Raw genomic sequence first — 23,555 nt, forward strand, 5'->3', positions numbered from 1 at the left:
TAGAAGAAATTACAGAGAGTATTCCGTTTCACTCTTCCCCATTCCCTTCTTTCTTCATTCTTTGTCTCTGTCTTCAAAATTTCTTTGTATCTGTTTTTGAAGTTGAGGTCACTGAATTGGTAAGTAGTTGCATTCCATATTGTGTCTCATGATCCTGTGATTCTATCACCCAGCAGGTTATCAATCAAATTTGAGCCTGGTAAATTGCCACCACCTCACTGTGTGATTTATATTTTATGTTTGTCCACAAGTTCAGTTTTCAAGTTTTCAAGTGACTTGTTCTGATTAGTAACTCCATACCTCGATGCTTTAAGTACTTGCCAGTTTACCTTCCAGCTGCACATTTGAGCATGTACCAGTCTGAGAAGTGACTGATGCTTAAAGGTGAAGTCTAGAAGATTCTGTGCTTAGAAAGGCTCATGGTTTGGAGGGAGGGAGGTTCTGAGAGGGGAGACAGATGACAGAGGCTTGCTGTCTAGACCTAGGAAAACAAGAACTAGTGGAAAACACCTGGGCAGTGAAGGGTTGTCACCTGTAATGCTTGCCTCAGGTGTGCAGGTGCCCACTCACAATGACATTGTAAATTATGGCCTACTAGTAATGTCAAGTTTGTTGGGGTTTAAGTTTCTACTCCTCTTTTGAATTCCAGTTTAAAGACATTTTGGCAAGTTCAGACAGTTTTCACCTCATTGTTTCTGACAGTACTACTACCTGGAGATTTTTAGTGGATTTTAAATATGCCTTGAGAAAATATCTCTAGACAGAAAAATGTCCTGTGCTATAAAGTTATGCAGTCACAACTACGCATCTTTTATTATTTTGGTGTGCAAGAGTTATAATTAGTAGAAAGCCATTATGATTAAAATGTCTAATAAAAAGTTGTATCTTTGGTCTGTTTCAAAAGGAATACATCTTATTTTTGATGACTTTGAAAACAATTATTGTCCATCATTTACATATTAAGTATGAAGATAGATTGTTGAATAGGCAAAAATATTTGTAATACTTGAGAAAAAGTTCTCACATACCTAATATGTAAAAAACACTTAGAAACCAATGAAGAAATTGCTTTTTAAAAAGCACAAAATATTGACCAAAGATAAAGTACAAAGGAAGAAACACCATAATCACATAATGTCTTATCTTCACTAATAGTGAAAGAAATGCAAGTGAAACAATTAGATATTTTATATAAATCATAAGTAGTAAAAAAATAGGAATAGGTACAAACATACTTTGAACCACCCACAAGCAAATATATAGATTAAAAGGTCGAATGTTTTCTCTGATGTGCAGGAGCTAATTCAAAATAAAGGGGAATAAAAAAATAGAAAGATCAGTAGAGGAAAGGGAATGGGGGAGGGAAAAAGAGAGGGGGAGGGAAGTACTGGGGACCAAATTAGAACAAATTATATTCCATGTCTTTATAGTTGTGTCAAAATGAATACTAATGTTACGTATAACTAAAAAGAACCAAAAAAAAAATGTATGCTTGGATTTGGCAATGATACAAATATATTCCACAGAATTTATAATTACTAAAATATTCACACAAGTTATAAGTGTATATGTATATACATATATGTGTGTATATGGGCATATTCAAATGATGTACTGTTATGGAAAATTGAGTTATGGCATACTGTAGAGTAAATACTATGAAGCCTTCCAGAAGTATAAGGTGAACTGTGCTACTGAAATGTGATGGTTTTCCAAGATAATATTGCTGGTGAAATAAACTGCAGCACAGTATAAATAGCGGTGTGTGTACATAGATCCAAAATATACTCAGCAAGTTGTCTGATGACAGGGGATATTATGTAGAGTTTTTCTTTTCTAAATACTATTTATCTTGATTTTTAAACAAGATTTCTATGATGTTTTAAGATTCAAAAAACAATGATGTTTTAAAAATATTCAAAGAATATCTCCATGGTGGGTAAACCTGATCTGTTTTGACATTCACCTATAATGAAATCATAGTTGCCAAAATGGACAACTCTTTTCTTTATTTTTCACCCGTAAGTTAGTAGTCAGGTGCTATGCTCACATCGGTCTTAATTAGAAATTCTTAGCTCATACTTAAACCGATTGCCCTCAGGCTCAGACATAAATGCAGTTGTAGGATCATTTACAACAATAATTTCATAAAGTGATAGGAAATATTATGACTGTCTCTTGCATGTCTTTGTGATTATTTGTCACTGTGTCATTATGAGCTGTCAGATTGCTAGTGAAGATTGGATATGTTTTTTTAAATTTTTTTTTTAGTTTGTTAATAGACTTATTTTATTTATTTATATGTGGTGCTGAGAATCAAACCCAGGATTACACATGCGAGGCAAGCCCTCTTCCACTGAGCCACAACCCCAGCCCGAGGTTGGATATCTTAATGCAGCATCCAACACAGTGTTGAATTATTTAAGTTTGCATTAAGTATGATTTATCTTTACTAAAACATGGGTAAAGCAGGGGATTCATTTTTCTAAAGTACAGGAAGTGAGTTTTCATCTTATTATTTTAATGGCAAGCATTCTTATCTAAATTGCATATAGGCTCTTAATATCTACAACCTGAAGGTTTATATTTATTCATTTAAATGCTTTCTTCACTTTAGGTCATGGAATGTTCTACCCACACTTCCAGAGTTTATGTTCCTATTTCTTTTCTATTTTATCAACAGTATGTTTCCCATTTTATGGTTACTTCTTTTATCTACAGCAATAAAAATAATTGGAAGCACATTCAATGTAAAGAGCTGTGGTCATGTTTCTCTATGGAATGTGACTCTGACAATCAAGATAGTCCCTACAACCCAGCTGTGCTGGGGTGCAACTTTTTAGTTACCAAATTTATTGTTTCTATCTAATTGCAGAAAACTTCACTTCATTTATTCTGGTTAATCTTGGTCCAATCTGGTGATATCTCCATTGCTTTCAGTTCAAAACAATATCCCATTTATAGCTGAAACCTCTTCTCAAATTCTCCCCACATCCTCTCCCTGGGATTGCCCCTGTATTTCTAGGAAGTTATTACATTGAAAAACTTGTCAACTAATAGGTTACTGTCTACTTTTTAGTGTGGTCATTTCATTCCTATCCTGGCCCTGTTTCTCAATCTACCTTCCTCCTCCATCTGTTTCTCTGTGCATTCTCTGTACAGTGTCTCCCCCTATTAAACTTGATGATGAGTTCAGTTTCCTTGTGATTGTGATCTCTCCAAAATGCTCATCTGGTGTGGCCTATGCCATTTCTTCTGTGCCAGGGTACATATATCATGCCATGGAAACCATTGGCAAGCCCACCATAATTCCCTCTGAGTCAACTTCTATACCCTTCTTGCCTTCTTGCCTTGGGAACTTTAGGATGCTTTCACAAAACTCCTAGGAGGGAGAAGAGGAAGAAGTTTCCAAGCTTTTTATGCTTAGACACAACCTGTTGCTATTCTCTATCCTTATTCCTATAACCTTTTTCTAATCTGTGAAGATGTAGCCTGCTAAAATCAAAACTAGTTTATGATTTATCTCTGTTCCCAGTAATAGTAACTTGTTATACATTGTCAATTTTATAATCTGAATGTTTATGTCTTCTCTAAAATTCACATGTTAACATTTTTTCCCCTTTGGGAGTAGAATTAGGAGGTGAGGCCTATGGGAGTTGAGTGAGCCTTGAGGAAACAGCCCATGTGAGGGAATGGGATCAGCACTCTTACAAAGAGAACTGTAAGAAACTCCAAACCCCTTCTACTGTGTAAGGGCACACTGAGAAGATGCCTTCTTTGAACCAGAGAGTCCTCTACCAGATATGAGTCTGTAGGTGCCTCTGGTCTTAGATTTCCCAGCCTCCAGTATTATGATGAATAAATTTCTGTTGTTTATGAGCTACCCAGTTTATGGTGTTTTGTTTTAGCATCCTGAAGAGACCAAGACTCAGATTTTCCAAATTTTGAAAGGAGATCAATTTTGAACATCATCTTTGACCAAGATTTCCCTCTTGTCCCTAATTTTCCCAAGTTTCTTTTCTTGTGTCTATGTTTTTCTTCTGTTCCTTTTCTGTTGGTCAGGCGATCGTGCTGGTGGTATTAGACTTGAAGTGAGGACATGCCTCTATGAGCTTTCATTTTCTCTCAGGGTTTTCTCTAAACTGAACTTCAGACTCTGAAGTCAACAATTTGGTATCTTTGTTCCCTAGTTCATTTCTGACAAATACCTAATGAGTTGAATAATCTCTCAGTTTCAAAAGTTCACAATGGTGAAGTCTGGTGGTGGAAGGATGGTCACATTAAAGAAACACACATAGAAAAACACATCCAATGATGCAGCATATCCCATTATATCACTGAAGTGACCTTTATCTGAAGTATAATGAATTACTGTGTATCATTTATTGCATCTTAGAAAAAAAGTCACATGTATAACTGTTTCAAAATCAGTAAGAGACCTATTTTGTTAATTTCTGTGTCAGTACTATTAAATGAGGGTGTTTCTAAACAGTGCAAAAAGGAATTTAAAAAAAAAAAGAAAAGACTGACTTTTTCTTGAATTGATTCTGGAGTTTTCTTCTTTGAGGAGTGGAGATGATTGGGGCAGCACCATAGCCACAGCCAACATACACATATACGTGAGCATATATGTTGTGATTAGGGCTGCTGACACTGATATCAGACACCTCTTTTTATTTTTTATTTTTATTATTATTATTATTATTATTTTTTGCGGTACTGAGGATCAAACTCAGGACCTTGTGCTTGCAAGGCAAGCACTCTACCAACTGAGCTATCTCCCCAGCCCCAGGCACCTCTTTTTAAATTCTGCCCTCCCATCTCACAGTTGCATCCCTTCTCTTAGTTTCAGAGTTCTCATAAGTAAAGTGAATATTATCCCGGCATGGTTGAGAACATTGGAAAAGACATTTCATGTAAAGCACATAGTACAACACCAGGCATATTCAGGCCTTAAGAAAGTATCAGCTAACATCATTTTTATGTTGTTTATTTTCTTTCCTAGAAATCTCACAGGCTAAGCAATAAAATTACAACTGAATTACCAATAAAACAAACAAGAAACATGGTTGATTTCAGGCAGCTAGTAGAAAAGTCTCAGGAAGGGTTATGAACCAATTTCATGGAGACTTGAGTTGGAGAAGTGAGGAGGCAACAAAAACCTAAATAAGAGCAAAACTGATAGAAGAGTGGATTCTATTCTGGCAAGAACATTTTGGAAAATCCCAAATATATGTGGACCACACAAAGATCATTGTGTAACAGTTTTGTCCCCTCCTTTCTGGGGAAAGCTAAAAGTACTAGCTAACCATTATATAATCTTAAATCTACCCTTAGTGATTGTCTTTTAACTAGAAAAATTATAAACCCTGCTTTTCTGTTGCAACTTAGTAGGGTCTTTTGTTTCAGGTTGCTCATTTTCTTGTGCATTACTCATGTCTGGTTTGAAAGTTAAATATGAATTCCTGGTAATTAAAGCAAAGATTTGATTTATGTCCCACCATCAAAAGAGTCTGAACTACAAGGATCTATTAGATATTTATTACCTTTTGAGCCACAGATGAATTGATTATTAAAGGTTTACATTGTATTATTGTAGAGATACGGAAACAAAAACTAAAGAGATGAATTTAAAATGAGAGAATGACTTCTGTTATTCTGGTTGGAAAATTTGGGGCTATCTTAAGTAATTCAATACTTGTGCATGGCAAAAGACTAATGCAATTTTGAAGGAGTCATATGTCTTTGCAAAGCAAACCAAGGATAGCCTTTATTTAAAAAGAAAAAAAGATAGTCAAACCACTTGATGATTACAACAATATTCATGACTTGCAGTGCTGACATCCTATAGATTGATGCAGTCTTCAAGTGTGGAAACACTGAGTCATACAGAAGATGAGACGTTTCAATAATGAAAAAAATATTTATGTAGTCAGCAGATTGTCAGTAAAGGTGGTTTAGATTATAATAGTCACCCAACAGAGACTATGTCAGGTTGCAAATTATTCTAACCACAGAATCATTTGAAAATGAGTAAAGCAAACTTAGAGTGACTTGATACAACCCAGATCCTTTTTATTTCTTCTTCTCCCTTCTGCTTTCATCCTCCTCTCTCTTTTGAAATTGGAAAAGAAAACTTTTGATTATGCATCTAAACATAACACCAGTGTGCCTAAGGAAATAAAAATAAAGATGGTATCTTTTTCTTTTCTTTTTCCTTTTTTTTTTTTTTTTTGCATTTGGGAAGTGTTGCCTTTTCTTTTCCCAGTACCCTAATGCAAAGTAGAATATGAGCAGACTTGGAATTCTGTGTGTGTCTCTTGATTTCTTATTTGTTGTCCTGTTTGTCCAGTGTCTGAAGGCCTACATTCAATGACTGATTGTGTCTTGTTTTGAATTATTTGATAAAATCCTTTAACAAGTTGAGAGACAAGAAATGTTCTAGTAATAATAAAACTTTAAAACCATACTGGGTTATTTAACTCTTTAATTTTTGATGTCCAGCCAGATTTATAACAGTTTTGGTTGAAGAGTTAAGAGCATATCCTGAGACTCTCATACCCACACATCAGCAGTCAAATCTCATTCCTCCCCACTTGTTTCAAAGACTTCACTTTATATTTTGATATCTGATTCTAAAGGACTTGAGTATGTTTGGGGTCTTCAGTCTTCCAAACAATATGCCTCAGGTACAAAAATAAAGGGAATTGAAAGAGGTGATGGATGTGTTAACTAATTTGATTGTGGTAGTTATTCACAGTATATGCGTACATCAAAGCTTTGTGGTACACGTATGCCTTAAATATACACATTTATATTTGTCAATTATACTTCAATAAATCTGGAAAGAAAAATGCAAAACAAAATTAAAATGACTTCAAGTGGGTGTAAGCTGGAGCCACTGTGCATTATAATAGCTCCTATCAGAAATCTGTCAGCTGCATTAGACTCACATCAGTCATATTTTCTGTTTATATTCTTTGATAAACTTTCTAATTTTAGCTGTAAGTTGGAATAAATCTATGTTTATCTTCTTTTGGTTACTATTTTTTAACATATTCCAATTTTATTTCTTGCTATGTAGTACAGATTTTTATAACCCACTTAAAATAATGTCTAAAAGAAGATGGGGTTAAAATGTGTAAAATCAGAAATAGAATATAGGTTTCTGCACAAACCTATATTAGTGGTGAATGAATGAATGAATGAATTTCACCGACAATCCTAAACTCCATTTCTACCTAAAATTTTTTTTTTTCCAGTACTGGGAATTGAACCCTGGGGTGCTTAACCACTGAGCCACATCCCCAGCCCTATTTTGTATTTTATTTAGAGGCAGGGTCTCTCTGAGTTGCTAAGTGCCTCACTAAGTTACTGAGGCCGTCTTCGAACTTGCCATCTTCTTGCCTCAGCCTCCCAAGTCCCTGGGATTACAAGGGTGCTCTACTAGGCCCGGCTTTTAGCCATAATTTATACTAATTCTATTGTGAAATACTTATAGAATTTGTTCATCATTTTAGTCTTGAAGTATCATTTTGATAGTTGCTGAAACTATTAAAATACTGCTAAATACCCCAAAGTTTGGCTGTCATTTTTTCTTCCTAATATGAGTTCTTTTTGAAGTTAAAAATAAAATTTTTATTTATTTTATTGGATGTATTATTCACTCATCACCAAGAGAAAAAAAAAACTAATATATCTATATATTTTATAATATATATTACTGTACAAATGACACTTCTACTTTAGAGTTTTTGTCACATACTGTGTTAGGTTGGCCTTTTGAAAATTGTGAATCCAAGCACAGGATTTGCTTAGAGACTAGGTTATTTTGAAGTCATTTCCCACAGTTGCCTGGATTGTCTTTTTGGCTTTTATATCCAACACATTGCAGTTTGCGCACATTTTTGACAACAGTGTGTATTCATATCCATTGTCCTCTTTTCTAGGTCTGCAGCATCAAGACAAGAGCAAGGAATCACCCTGGTACTGAAGCATTCAGCGTTAGCAAGGCAGGCTGCAGCCTGAATCCAAGGGCCCACTGGAGAAAGATGCCATTGGAATTTTCCATTCTGCAATGGAACACAAGAAATGTGGAAGAAGCAGCAGAAGTGGCAGGCATTTGACTTTGGTTTTGAACCTTTTCTGGAGAAAGCAGAGTGGGTCCTAGTCATTGAAGAAAAGCAGTTTTAATTTTTCCCTCATCTGAGCCTTTGTCAACTGTGCAACTCTTCCTTACTTTCTTGCTTTTACCAGTACATGGGATAGTTTTTGTGTCATTTTATTTTTTCTTTTTGAACTGGCCACCTTGTCAGGAAAAGAAGAACCACAAAGGAAAATGTTAATTCTTTCAGGAATACAATTTTGTAGTTCTGCGTGCATCTATTTTTGTAGAAATATAGAAAGTTTGGTTTAGCAATGATGGGCTATTTTGGGGGAATGTATTTTTTTTTTTAATATTGTAAAAATTGTTGAGTTCTGTTTAAAGAACTTGCTCTCAGAGAAGCACTGGCAAAAACGTTTAAATGCTTATCTTTCAAATGTGTGTGATATGCTCCTGTCTGTGCTTTCTAGGTTACCTCAAGTGTTCAATATTTTCTCCTTTCTACAAAAGAAGCTATACTACAGCCAAACCAATACAGTATTGTTTTTACATTAAATCTCAGTGAATATTTAATGCCATGCTAGCTCACTTAATTTTGAGTGATATGTATAACTTGGAAAGGAATTTTTTTTTTTTTTTTTTTGTGGGAGGGAGGGACACACTAAAGAAAGGGTATTTCTTTACTTTGATTTCTCCCAAAGAGTCCTTGGAGGTTGACTAAGAAGAAAGTTTGCACAAACTTTCATTAGATGGAAAGTTTGCCTAGAGTACACTTCTCTTTCTAGTCCATCCAGCTTTGATAAATGAAAACACAGTTTTTACACAACTACTATATGGGAAAAAATGCATTTAATCATGCGACCTGTGAGTGCCAGTGACTTACTTTCCCTGTTTCTTATTACTCATTCAAGACAATTTCAAAAGTCATATTTTAAGTGATTCTTTTCCTGTAATTTGAAGGAATAATATCTAGAAATGTACTACACATATCACAAAACCCTGTTTATTTCTGATAATGCTGCTCATCATTGCAAATTGAAAAAAAATTATGCAATATTTTAAATAGCATTGTGCAAGCCATTTTGTTTAAATTTAGTTTTACTTGATTTAATCTTCTTAAAATTTTAGGGCAAAATAAAATTTATATTGGATTTATGATTATACCACAGTTACTGAAATTAAGCAAAAATTTAAAAATTTGCGGATTCAACTTGACATGACCCTCAGGCTCTAAATAAAATTTTGAAGTAAAAATTATCATTATGACACTATTAGGGAAAGATTAAGAAATGGCAGTTATTGATAATGTAAGGAATTTAAAGACAAAGTCCTCTCCTTTTTTCACCTGCTTCTGGGGCTTGATACAAAAGATTGGTGTAATATAGATGTTTCCATTTGATAGAAAGGATTTTTCAAGTTTCTCCTATCTCTCACTACCAACAAGAAATCAAATGTTCAGTGAAATGATATGTGCCATCTTCAGTTGCATGTGTGATGTGTGAATATTTTAGACATTGAAAAGACAACATACTTAGGTAGGCAGAATTCTCATAGATAATTTTCAGATATTATCTTGGCTGTTTTGTGTGTTGGTTTTCTTTGCTGGTGCATCCTTTGAGTTATAAACCTGTACACTCTTTTGTATTCTCATCACTCCATGCTTCGCTTCTCCTTAACAATATACACATTTTACCAAACTTGAGGTGACTTCCACTCACTCATGATATAAACTTCAATTTCCAGGGAAGTGGTCTGATTAAACTATGAACATTTTGACCTATAATTTGATTTGATGCAATGGTGTTTTTATAATTTGCCAAATATGTGGAGGACATGGTTTTATGAACCTATAAAATTTATTTTGTCTTGGGTTCTTCTGAGTTTTCAAAAGCAAGCATTCAGTAGTTCCCATGGGATGACTCACTGGGGATTATTTATTTACCTTCTCTTCCCTTGAAATCTATTAAAGTCCTTTGCAATTTCTCTTAGAACAATATCATACTTGAACTCATTCAGATCATTCAACTGGATTTTCCCAGTTAAGAAGAAGAAAAAAAAAAGCATTATCTCTGCTTCTTTCCTTTTTCTCCACTGAATTGAATTGAAAGAGAAAGAACTGATAAATAGGTGGCTTCACCCTGAATTTAGACATTGTACTACATCCCTCCTGGTAATATTGGACAAAAGATTTCTTGGTTGTGAGGATCTGAGAAAGTGAAGAACCCCAATTCTTTTTTACATATGAAAAATTTTTGTCATTGAGTTCTTTCATTAAGAACAAGTCCAGGTATTTTTAGCACACTGCCACCAAAGGAGTAGATCCAAATTTGAGTAGAAAGAGGCAGAACTTACAAATCCTCTATAATTGTTTGGCATCCCTTAGTCCTGTGATGTTACCATTACCACCAGAAGTTATAAAATGGGATAGGTTGTAATTCAGCACAATAATCTGAATTTCCTTTACATTTAAAATGATAGTATTTGGGGGGCTGATTTTCTCACATCAAAATGCTAAGGTTGATTTTCTAGGTTTCCAAATTGCTTTACTGAAGACTACCAGTGGTCTCTCTAACTTCCTTGACTGTTTTACAAAGGATGCTACATTTAAGCTATCTAAAACTCTGTGAAGTAGATAATGGAAAATCTTCTCATTTATTCTAAATCTAATCTATGCTTCCACCACTAAATTATCAGGAGTTAAGAAACAACATAATGTTGGCAAGTTAGGATCCTAACGAGATTTGATATATCATTGTTAATTCGAAAAGAGATTGTAAAATTTTAAAAACTAGTGTGTTTTCTTAGAAAGGTCAGCCACCCTCTCTTAACTCTGCACTCTAATTTTTCTCTTACTCTTGCTCACAAGATTATTTATATTATGTTAAGCAAAAATGGCCAAGATTGCTCAAAAATGTGCAAAATGTGAATTAGTGAATTGCAAATAATGAAGAAATTGATTTATTTGACTTTATAACATTTAAAAAGAATTCTAGACACTCTTATAAAAGATGCCCTTAAGGAGGTTGTTATTTATTATGCAAATAGTGTTTGTCCATTTCTATTCTGAGATTGCAGAATATGTGACAGAATCTAGTCTGAGTTTCTGTCTGGCTTGACATTGTATTTGTAATTTAAAGTGGCAATCTTAACTGCATTTTAAGACGCTGCATTCTATTCCTTAGTGTCCTTTTGTTAAATAGTATTTGCTGAATTAAGCCAGTGGGAGCAGTGGCATTAAGTGGTGGAAAGGGAAAGTACATATGTTTGAGTTTTGAGTGGGAGATGAATAGGGAAGCAGAATGAATTAATGGAAGAGAGTTTGGATATTAGGCCATTCTTTGGATTCTGGCTTAACCACAATGTAATGTGTGATTTGGGACTTCACTTACCTCTTAAGTAAAATGGAATACTAATATCTAAAAGGCTGCAGAAGTTGGAAATCATACATATATAAAAATAAAAGCTAGTTCATGCTAGATGCTCAACAAATGACAGCTACCAAAAAATGTCCATGAATTGAGTAAATAGGTCATTTAATTGACCTGATAAATGTCCCTTCTCTTTACTTTCCATATCCATTTCTGTGCAATTGAATCGATACATGACTGCTTTTCTGAAGGAATACAAATTATCTCTTAGTGGTATATAGGCCCAACTTGAAGGTTTCCCACATATTTCAAAATGTTATTCATCTAGGACTCTATGTATTGCTATCTCCAAAAGTAAGAAGACGGTGACATTAAATTACCAAAGGTTATATATTTCAGTTATATTTTGGGTTTATTTGGCACCTGGAATAAGAATGTGTGTTCTGAAGTTATCCAAGTGTTTTTTTTTTTAAACTTGCTTTGGAGGAAAAGTTGCAAAATATGGTGGAAAAAAATCTCCCCCATGAAAAGGGGGGAAAACACAAACCTTTTAAAGATCTCAGTCAGCAAATTTACTCAACTTGAGAAAAAAAGAAACAACTTTATTAGAAGCAGATGTTGACACTGTGTCAGTTATTAAAGATGGAAGAGTTCACTCGAACCATTGCAGTTACAAAGGGTATGGATGGCAGTTAGAATCCCTGGATGAATCTCCTCCTCAGCTGACAGGACAGTAGAAACAATGGGACCCACACTGAAATCAGCCTGCCAATTTTAATGGGCAGAACCCTAAAGACTCAGACTTTTTTTTCTTCCCAGCAGGATAAAAGATACATATCTTTCAGAAAATGTAAGACTGTTTGAGAAATTACAGTTTATTCTCTAGAAACATTGAAAGACTTGAGAACCCTTTCAATCCATTATCAAAGCATTAAAACTATGGTTTAAATGCTTTTGGAAAAATTAGGGTCATGTTTTGATCCAAAATTTATGTTGAAAATGATATATAAGTTATAAAAAATGTGGATGGCTCTGGTAATGGGATATGAGTGGAGTCTGCAAGGAAACATTAATCTCAGTAGCTTCCAAAGGATAATATCTTGGTTATGTGGCCGTAGAGATTGGTCAAGAACAGACATTTTTTAGAATTTTGCATTAAGATTTTTCTTTTAGTGGTTTCTGGGGATTTTAAGCCTATAGAGTAGCCATTATTGCTGAATATCTTAATTTCTTATTTCTGTTATGCTTTTCATTTGCTTGAATACTATATTTATGATTTCTAATAATCAAATTACTATTCACTTGAAATCGATCAATTTGATTCAATAAATTTATGTAAAATCTCTTTTTAAGATTCCATGAAATTCTAATACATTTAAGTATAATTCACCAATTCTTTGTGTAAGGACACCCTCTAGAAAAAGGCTGGTCATCATCAATTCACTTCTTTTTTAACCATTTCTGGACTACTAAATTTTAGTCTAAGGATAATTCTTTTAGGATACAAGACTCTTTGGTTAATTGTTTTGGTATAGGCATAAGATGTGAACTTTTCTAATGATCTCTTTATACTAATAGAGTTGTACATTTTTCTGTGTTGCAGCTAGAGCAAAAGTTAATGGTTATTTACACATTTGATTTAATTTCTTAGGATATGTACAATCTTGAATATTCTATCTGACTTAAAAATATTATTCCAGTTTTTTTCCCCAGGATATACAATATAGGGAAATGTTTTCACGTGAATTCTTTGTATAATTTTAAAGTGCATATATTTAAAGGGAAATATGGATTAAATTTGTTATCATATAAACATAAGTGAAGTCAAATTTTTCATAGAGAAAAAATAGTATGCTACACTTTATGTCACTTGACTAGGTTATCTGAAAACTAATAACAAAAATATTATGTCATTGAAATACAATGAAATCCAGATTTGTTAGTTCTGTCAGCAATTATTCTACCTTAATTTTACCTTTTCAAAGAGGGAAGTTAACTAACCTTAGTTGTGCTTTCATTCTTAATTAACAAAATTATGTAATTCATAGAACTTTTGGCTTTATAAAATAATTATGAAATCATATTTTTTGTTTGTGGGAAGTTGGGGAAGAAACTTTTTATTTCTATTCACTCTTCAAATGCAGGACTCATACCTTGTGTCAATGATATAAAATGATGGAAGATATTGTAATGAAAACAGATGTCATTATCTTCAATTGTTCAATAAATAATTTAATGTGAATTTAATGTTTATATTTTAATGGAGCATGTTGATTTGGTCTGCATTTTTAAAGAATTAACTAAACACCTTTTTGTTTCCTTCTTATTAATTAAACAACTTATAAATATCTTTCAAAATTACATCTTAGGTTTTCAAATAAGAGGTTAATATTTAGAGTCAATGCATTTATATGTTATAGTGTGGAGGGTGTAGAAAACAAATGTTTACAATGGAAGAGAAAGTGGAATGGTTTATGCTAAACACCTAACAGCAGGAATCAAGATTTTTTTAACAGTACTTCTGAGGTATTCATTTGATCCTTCAGGAAAAACATATATATACATGAAGTGGAGTGTGTGTGTGTGTGTGTGTGTGTGTGTGTGTGTTTTGTTCTGTTTTGCGGTTGTTGTCCCAGAACTTTGTTTAAGCAATATGAAAAGGCCAACTGACAAAAACTTTTCTATGATTCATTGACCTTGAACAACTGCCCCTGAAGAATTCTAAGACTTGTATTTTGAATGAAGCTAGATATGGTCCTAAATGAGCCCCTCTATTTTCTTAGTGACTCTTTAAGGTGAAAATGCAGAAGTCTGGAAATCAATATTTAAATAAGTATACCCTCCAGTATCCCAGGTGAAATAATCTGCATGGCCATCTTAACTGTCCCTCATATCAGGCTAGATGGGCATATGAGGTTTTAATGGTTGCTGTAAAGAGTTACTACAAATTTAAGTTTTTTACAATTCAGTGGGGCAGACATTTGACCAAAGTTTTGACTTGGGAAGCTAGAAGAACAGGCTGCTTTCTGTCTTGTTTCTCCCAGGGAGAATCTGTTTCCAGATTCTAGAGTCGTCCTCATAATTATGGTCATCTTCCTTTGGCTTCAAAGCCAGCAACTGCTGTTCAAGTCCTTCTTACAGGGTCTCACTCTCACCTTCCCTTCTGTCTCCTACTTAGGTATTTAAGGCCCCTTGTGACTGTGTTGGCTTTTCTGTACCATTCAGAACAATCTCCCTATCTCCCAGCCCCTTTTCCTTGTAAGACAACATATTCACAGTTTCTGAGGATGGAATGTGAACATCATTAAGGGTCATTATTACAGACTCTGAAATGGAGGCATTTTTTTTTTATCAGCTCATAATCAGGGAGGACTTAATGTTTCACTGCAACTAGCAAGGTTCATCTTCACTCACTTAAACAACTGCATATAAAGGAAACTCCTGTTGCTTTTTCAAAGTTTCATATATTTATTATGGTGACTTGGAATCCACTGGGTTCTGTGGTATTTATGTAAGACAGGCACTCAGAGTTGGAAAGCCAGTCATCTAGTGCAGATTCTTCCTAGCTGAACTGTGTTTTCTCTGGGGACAACCAACTACAACTCAATTGTTTTATTTCCTTTTTTGGGAACGTATGCCCATCCTGTGATGTCCTAAGTCTCCAAGCATCTCATTTGACCTGCCCATACACATTTGACTCAATAGTGATAGATGACCACATTGACGTGGTAGAGCTTTAACACTTCTGTCCAGATTGAATCATTCCATCTGTTATCAGTTAAGCAGTGGAAAAGTTGTGACAGAAAAGCAAACATGTTCTGATAGATGTAAATGAATACTATGCGATGCTACTGATCAATAAATGAGCAGCAAAATTTTGTTAGAAACAACACTCGAACACAATTGTTTTACTTTCCATACCAAGTTTGGCTATAGCTGAATGAAGAACACCAGCATTGATCTTTGCTTTGCACTTGTGCAGAGACTATTTGCAGAGAACCAAATATAGCAACAGAGGATTTAGTATCTTGCCAAAAAATACAAAATCTGTTTCCCTTTAAGCATGATACTCTATCCTTTTCTTGTGGATCCTGCTAAAAGGAAAATATAGTTTTAAACTGCCCCATTCCTTCTGTTGAAAGTTCACTAGTCTTTTTCAAATGAGCTATGTGTGGTTTCCTAGTGGTTTATGTTTCCAAAAGTAAACTGCTACATGAGAAATCTATTCAGTATTATCATTTTTCTTACCAAATGAAATATTTCTAATGGTGGATGTATTAATTTGTGGTAATCATTGTACAATGTGTGTATAATAAATTAACATGTACCCTTTGAATATACAGTTTTTATTTGCTAATCATTCCTCAGTAAAGCTAGGAGAAAATACTTGTAAGTCAAAGAGGAGAGTTAACAGCAACCAAGAAAATCCCATTTTGACACCTTCAGTAAGAACCAGCATCCATCACTGGGTGATATTCTGTGTTTCATTTTGAATTGAATCACAATTCCTTTTTGAAAAGAATTAACTTCAACCAACGAGGTGCCTTCTTTCCTCTTAGAACCTAGATGCTTTGTTCTAAGAGTTATTTGATGAGTAGAAGAACTTGTCCATATTTCTTCTCTATAATGTAGCTAATGACAATGGCTGTTCTCAGCTTCAGATATATATAATCATTTTGAAAATAATTTGCAAACTTCACCAAAAAAAGAGCTTTCTACAATAACATCTTTACCAGACATCTCCTTGGGGGAGTTTAAACAAACACAAGGCTGTTTGGAAATACTTGGTATATGCAAATATGCAAAATATGTTGCACAGTGCTAACAGCTGTAGGGTGTACTCCCTCATCCATGAGCAGAATATTTTGGTGGCAGTAGTGGTTATTTTTTCCATCTTTGCTTTTCAAATCCCCCCCCACCCTGCCTTGTCACCACCCACTCACTCCTCCACAATCTCCTCCAAAGGCAGGGATTTTTCACCCACGCAATACATGTATGCTATTTCCAAGAGAATGGTTTCACTAGATTCCCACTGGGAAAGGTGGGTGGTGGCTTGAAGGAACATTTCTGAGTTATAAGATATTGTAAAGGCTGTGCATCAGAAGAACTTGCTTGGACTCACTTTGACACCAGCCTCATACACAGACCAGATGGTACACTAGCTAGATTCCATTAATGCTTGTCATTGCAAAGGGCAGGAAAGTCCTGTTGTAAGTGGCCTTCCAGCAATGATGATCCCAGGGATCACAGAATAATCATTTTCAGTGTGTTATCAGATTCTGTAGCACCGAGGCACAGATTCATTTATGAAAATAACCATATGCCTTTCTCCTCAGAGCCAAGAAAGCAAGGGAGTATTCAAAAGATATTAAAAATGAAAGTGTCTTATTACAGTATTTAGATAGGTTGAAGGTTTAGAGAAGAAAAGGTAACAAATGTGAAGAGAAAAAGCCCAGATCCTAGGAACAGATCCCATGGTAATTTATTGATATCATTTAGTCCCATACTGTGTTAGTTTCTTCATCTGTCAATGAAAACCAAATGAAAGAAGAAATCTTAACTGCTTTTGAAAAACTCAAAGTACTGTGCCGATACAAAGAAATGAGAACCAATACTTCTCAAAACGCCTCTACATACCATGTTATATATGGATTTATCTCAAATCTCATGAGTAGCAGTATGTAGATAGCATTATTTGAAAAACTTTAAGCAATATAAATAATGGAGATTTGAGTTTTAGCAATACTATTTAGAACATATAAGTTCTTGGACAATTTTCTTAACTTCTTTAAATCTTAGAGTGGTCCTTTTAAAAAATGAAGGCATTAAAGGTAATATTTCATACAAAGTTGTTGGAGGGACTAATCAGAGCATGTACCCTACTTATCACTAAGCAGAGCTAGTGCTTCTGTTTTACTCTTTTTTTCAGTAATTGGGAAAGTCATTAGTTAAGGACTCGCTAAGGGCACTCAACTACACGTGATAGAGTTAGGGTTCAAACCCAAGTTCAGTCTAACAAGAATCTCAAGGGCATCACACTGTCCCAACAGTGTTTGTTATTGTTCCATCTAAATGTATTTTCTGTGAGCAAGTTTTAATAATCTCTTGGCTAACTAGAGTAAATGAAAGAGTAGAAAGTACTAAAAATGGTCAGAAAGAATGGGGTACTTTGGAAGAGCATGAAAGAATAATGTGACTTTTATGAGCCAAATAGAGTTATGGCAAGCTTTGGAATTGTAGAACATTATTTTCAATTTGGGGACGCAAAATCAATTCCTTCCACATATTCTTCTAGTCTGAAAGATTATGGCTCTTTTTCTACCAAGGTCAACTTCAAATCTTATTAAAATAGTGCATAATGGGTTGAAAGAATTATAACCTCTTTGAATTTACATATTTTATTTTTCATCTAAATTGGCAATCATTAATTTCTTTAAGTGATGAGCTCTTGTTTTATCTGCTAAAAAGTCAAAACTTTATTTTAATCCTAATTTTAGTTTTTATAATGAAATATTTTCAAGCATTCTCATTTCTCACACCCTAAATATGAGTTGAGACAAGACTGGAGGTAATAGAATAAGTTATTTAAAAACGCACAATTATCTCAACTCACAGTTTCTCTGTTACAAAGTTGAGGTTTAAGGAAAATTATTTTCATCTTACCTTCTACTTGCCAGTAGTATGATACAGGAAAATTAATTAAAATAGATAGAAAGACTTACATTGCAGAAGAGATATGTAGAATTAATGGGATAATTTGTAAATACTTGTTGAATACTAGACTTCCTAGAAGCTTAGAATTTCACAAATCCATTTGTGAATTGGTTAATATTGACCTCAATTTTTTACACATTCATAAACCTTGAACTTTACAAGTCACATTTCTGAATACTCAGCAAACCTTTCCAATGTAAGTGTCCTTTTGTTCATATTATGGAGAAGAATACTGAGTTGCAGAGGTTTTAAATAACTTGTCTAAAGGAGAATCAGCATTGAATGCTCAGTATGCATAATTTCTGTGCTCATGTTCCTTCCTCTCCATCTTATTAATAGTTAATTTTGAGTGTCTTCCATTTGCTCACATTCACATATTAAATGCATTATAAAGCAAGAGTGTAAACATTTTACTCTGGGTACCTGGAAGCCTGGCTTTAAAATTGAGATTTGCTTTATCCCTAATTTAATTGCTGGTCATCTAGCAAAAAGACTAAGAACATGATAAGTAGTTTGAAAATGTATTTCAACTTCTGCATCAGACATCAGATTGCTACAAATTTATGAGAGAGAGAAATAATCCCTGCTTTCTTCTTTCTCCAAGTCTCACGAAAACAGAGCAGAAGTAATCTCTGTATCCCTGGGATGTGTGTGTAAGAGTGTGTGTGTGTGTGTGTGTGTGTGTGTGTGAACTTTTCTTTCCTCCATGTTTAATCTTTCCAATACTAATGCAAGTAAAGCCAGGTTGTGATGTCAATCCCTAGGACTCATGGATAGAGTCAAATGGATATTTAATCATCTTCCTTTACAATTTAGATGGTAGGTTGTAGAATCTGTACTGACTACTTGAATTAGGTTAGGCCATCTTATGTATTAGTCAGTGCACATTCATAAAATCAAGTCTTAGAAATGCCAGCTTTGCAATAGAAATATTCTTAGAAGGTATGACAGCTCCTTCTTGCTTTCCGCTACACTGTAGACCTGAGTCTTCTGAACTTTTCCATTTTCCTGGCTTCATTAGCTATATCCTCTTTGACTTGTTGATAGAATTCAGCTTCTCTGATGTTGATCTTTCTAGTCCCAGTTCTGGTAAGCTTTACCAAGTATACTTTAGTAAGTATACTTGGAATGAGCCAAGTATACTCCAGGTAAGGCCTTCTGTTCCTCAGAAACCTATGAAACTTAGTTTTAGAAAGTTCATCACCCAGGGGCAGATCTGGGATTTGTGGGGGTTGGAATTATAAATTTGGGAGGAAGGTGAGTGAGTCCTAAGTTATGTATGAAAATGAATATTTAAAATGAGAAGCCACAACTGATATATTTTGAAAAGCTAATACCACAAAATTCAGAAAATAATACAATTTATAATGAATTTGCTGTTTAAAGAGACATGGATGATACAGCATAGTACATTTCCCAAAAACTGGTTTAATCCTCTGCACATTCCAAACTCATTTCTTTATTGCTGCCCTCTTACATTTGTTGATAGAATATTCACAGAACATGTTCATAGAGCTATATAGTCTCAGGCCCATTTGCAGCAGCAGGGAAGGTATTCAAGTGTTAAAGCATCCCTAGCAATCTTTCACACACTAGGGTAGGATTACTTTATTACACAAGGATGTCCTTGAGAGCACCATGAATATACCCATAAACCAAACTGTATGTATCCACCAATTCATCTTTCCCTTAGCTTTAAACCTATTGGACCCACAAAGGAATGTGTGATAGAAGAGACGGCTGAGTTAAAGCAACAGTGTTCTTAAACCACAGGGATTAAAAAACTTATTTTAAAAACAGAAATACCTTGAGGCATAGTGACCCACACCTATAATCCCAGCACCGCCGAGGCTGAGCAGGAGGATCACAAGTTCAAAGTCAGCCTTAGCAATATAGTGAGGCCCTAAGCAACTTAGTGAGAACCTGTCTCAAAATAAAATATAAAAATGATCTAGGGATGTGGCTCAATGGTTTAAGCATCCCTGAATTCAATCCTCCGTACAAAAGATAAAATTGTCCACATAATCTCTTAAGATTTGTCCCAAGGTCAAGGAAGGTGCCATTTCAAGCAGGGGGACCCTGAAGCTTGGTATCACTAGTTTTATAGCAAATCTGTCTATGCACATGTTATTAAACACATTCCTCATGTTAAAAAATTAAGTTCTACATGCAAACAGCATTGGATTGTGGTTTTTGAATGTTTAATTTCTGGTTTCAATTTGTTGGAGTGTATTAAACTGCAAATTCACAGATGATAAGAGAATTACAACTGAATAGCTAAGATTTAAAAACAAATTCAGGTTAAAGGAAGAAGTCAGAAGGGAAAGCTAAAATGTTTTGGAAGGAATTTTACACAGACAAACAAGGAAAAAACATTAAGATGATTCTGAACTGAAGAATTTATGTGCAAATAACCTGAAGCTAAGCACAGGGAGGAATGAGTTGCCCCCCGGGTGTTAAAACGGTCTTGTTTTACTTAAGAATAAATATAGGTATTTGCCACTATATGTGACCCGGAATTGGAACTATTATCACATACTTAAAATAATGAAGTCTTATGAATGATGAAGAATTACTGAAAGAATGCACACTGGATTACTTAAAAAATGTATTCCTGACCTAGTGTGTCATTAACAACACGTGTTCTGGGGGCAGAAAATTACTAAATTTCCTTGTTGTGTTTTCTCATCAATAAAATAGGGACAATAAAACTGGATAATTTTTAGGAACTAAAAATTTCTGTGATTGTATATTGTCTTTAAATATAATACTATACACTGTTTAGGCATCAGAATTAATATTTTCCTGGAGTTAGAATAGTTTGGAAAGAATAATCTAATTGGAAAAGATTATTTGACAACTTCTTTAGATGTTAATGGAAGTCCAAGCTATAAAAATTCAGTAATGACAATGTTGTGCAAAGTGGAACAAAGAGAAATTCCAAAGAATCTCTTTGCAACAAAATGCCATTGGTATTTATGTAATACAAAGAAGAAAAAATAATAATAAGCAAGAAAGACATAATTCCCTTAAGGATTTGACGTCCTGGAATTTGTATTTTTAACACAGTTTATCCTTCAAGGAGCCAATATTCAAACCTGTGTGTAATTTAGATTTTTGCTCATCCCATGTGTCCCACATGCTGGTTCAAATTACTCAATGATGGAAAATAGAAATGTAGGGGGAAAAATCCATTCACAGCATTCCTATTACTAATTATGTGCAGCACAGTAGACAAAGTTACAGATACATCACTGAAGACACAACACGTTATTCAGTCCTGCCACCTACTCATTTAGCTCGGCCTTGTTTTAAAAGACAGAATCCTAGTGATGTGTCCAGCTTAATGTCAACAATGCACACTGGCTTCTATGACTTCCACTGGGAATCTAATAATTGGATAAATTTCAATATTATTTTTCTGCATTTGCTAACTATTTAACTCCCTTGTTCCCAAATGTCGGGTAATTATTCAGTCATTCACACTTTCATCGGGAAGAACAATTTATCATGAAAACCCCAAACGACTCAGCACCTGCTTATGATGCTATCTGGAGTGCTAAACAAAGCAAGTTAAATGGATATGGCTCCTGTGCTCTGAAACCATCCTTAATCTGCATGGTCTGGCTGTTCATGAAGATTGTTTGTGTTTGGATCTCTATCAGGTTCTATAAATAATCTGGTCATATTAATCATGTGACATATTCTTAAGCAAATGTCCATTTCCTCTCAAGTACTCCTTCCTCATCAAATATCCTAAGGTATATTCAATCCAACTTCATCCTCCTGATAACTTTATTTTATGGAGATAGCACATCCGATGTCCTGCTCACTGGGCACAGGGGTGATTTCTCATTGTGACCAAAGCACTCCACTCTGAGATGGAGGGAATTGTTCTGCCTCCTGAGTAAATCGCTCTTCTGTAAAACACATCTGTTTCTTTGCAGACCCAGGAACTATGTGAACTATTTGATCAGGATTGATCCCTTTCTAGATTTTCTAGTGTTCCAGGGTAAATCAAAGGAATATTGACTTCTGGCACTGGCATGAAATTTATGGGGTGAGACCAGGAGGCAGGAAGAAACAAGGGTATTTCTTCTCCTGTTTTGCTTTTGGACAGCATCTCTGGCATAAGCTGTGTCCTCTGGAGACTATGATTTCTCTGTGGTCTCAGCTTCTGCCACATTTTCTCAACTACCTATAGGTACTCTAGCATTTGGATTCCCACAATATTGCTTCCACTTTCCCCCTAAGGGTGGTAGTGGCTTCCTCATGTTGCTAATCTCTAGTTTACTTACCATATCCTTAGTTCTTCTGCCGCTGTGTAATTCTCTTCCCACACTGACTTGGCTCTTTTAAAACCTCAGGGTATTCTCCACACTGCTTTCCAGAGTGTCTGCACCAATTTGCAACTCCACCAGCAATGTAAAAGTGTGCCTTTTTCCCCACATCCACGCCAACATCTATTATTGTTTGTGTTTTTGATAAAAACCGTTCTAATTGGAGTAAGACGAAATCTTAGAGTTGTTTTAATTTGCATTTCTCTAATTACTAGAGATGTTGAACACTTTTTCATATATTTATTAATTGCCTGTGTGTCCTTTTCTGTAAAGTGTCTGTCCAGTTCCTTGGCCCATTTATTGATTTGGTTCTTTGTATTTTTGTAGTAGAGTTTTGTAAGTTCTTTGTAAATTTTGGAGATAAGTGCTGTATCTGAAGTGCATGTGGAAAAGATTTTCTCCCTCTGTAGACTCTCTCTTCACATTCCTGATTGTATCCTTTGCTGAGAAAAAGCTTTTTAGTTTGAGTCTATCCCTTTATTGATTCTTGCTTTGATTTCTCGTGCTTTGGGAGTCTTGTTAAGGAAGTCTGATCCTAAGCCAACAAGATGAAGATTTGGGCCTACTTTGTCTTCTATTAGGTGCAGGGTCTCTGGTCTAATTCCTATGTCTTTGATCCATTTTGAGTTGAGTTTTGTGTAGGGTGAGAGATAGACATTTAATTTCATTTTACTGCATATGGAGTTCCAGTTTTGACAGCATCATTTGTTGAATAGGCTATCTTTTCTCCATTGTGTGTTTTTGGCTCCTTTGTCTAGTATGAGGTGACTGTATTTATGTGGTTTTGTCTCTGTGTCTTCTATTCTGTCCCATTGGTCTGCCTGTCTATTTTGGTACCAATACCATGCTGTTTTTGTTACTATTGCTCTGTAGTATAGTTTAATGTCTGGTATTGTGGTACCTCCTGTTTCACTTTTTCTATTCAGGATTGTACTTGGAATGGACCCACCTTTTGACCCAGTTATCCCACTCCTCGGTTTATACCCAAAGGACCTAAAATCAGCAAACTACAGTAATACAGCCACATCA

The 23,555-nt window shown here is 34.8% G+C and overlaps 1 protein-coding gene across 3 annotated transcripts in view; it reads left to right on the forward strand.

Annotated features, from left to right (window-relative positions):
- The window catches only part of Vgll3 (vestigial like family member 3), a 47,753-nt gene extending 33,683 nt beyond the window's left edge, over nucleotides 1-14,070 (forward strand). For 2 of the 3 annotated variants that reach the window (XM_047565078.1, XM_047565077.1), the window contains exon 4: nucleotides 7,950-14,070. In XM_047565078.1, coding sequence (XP_047421034.1) covers nucleotides 7,950-7,993 — 44 coding nt within the window. In that variant the 3' untranslated portion in view covers nucleotides 7,994-14,070. The remainder of the gene's footprint in view (nucleotides 1-7,949) is intronic. The other variant, XM_047565079.1, reaches the window with a different exon arrangement.
- The last annotated feature ends 9,485 nt before the right edge of the window (nucleotides 14,071-23,555 follow it).

This window comes from Sciurus carolinensis, chromosome 9, assembly GCF_902686445.1.
Source record: "Sciurus carolinensis chromosome 9, mSciCar1.2, whole genome shotgun sequence".
Classification (NCBI taxonomy): Eukaryota; Metazoa; Chordata; class Mammalia; order Rodentia; family Sciuridae; genus Sciurus; species Sciurus carolinensis.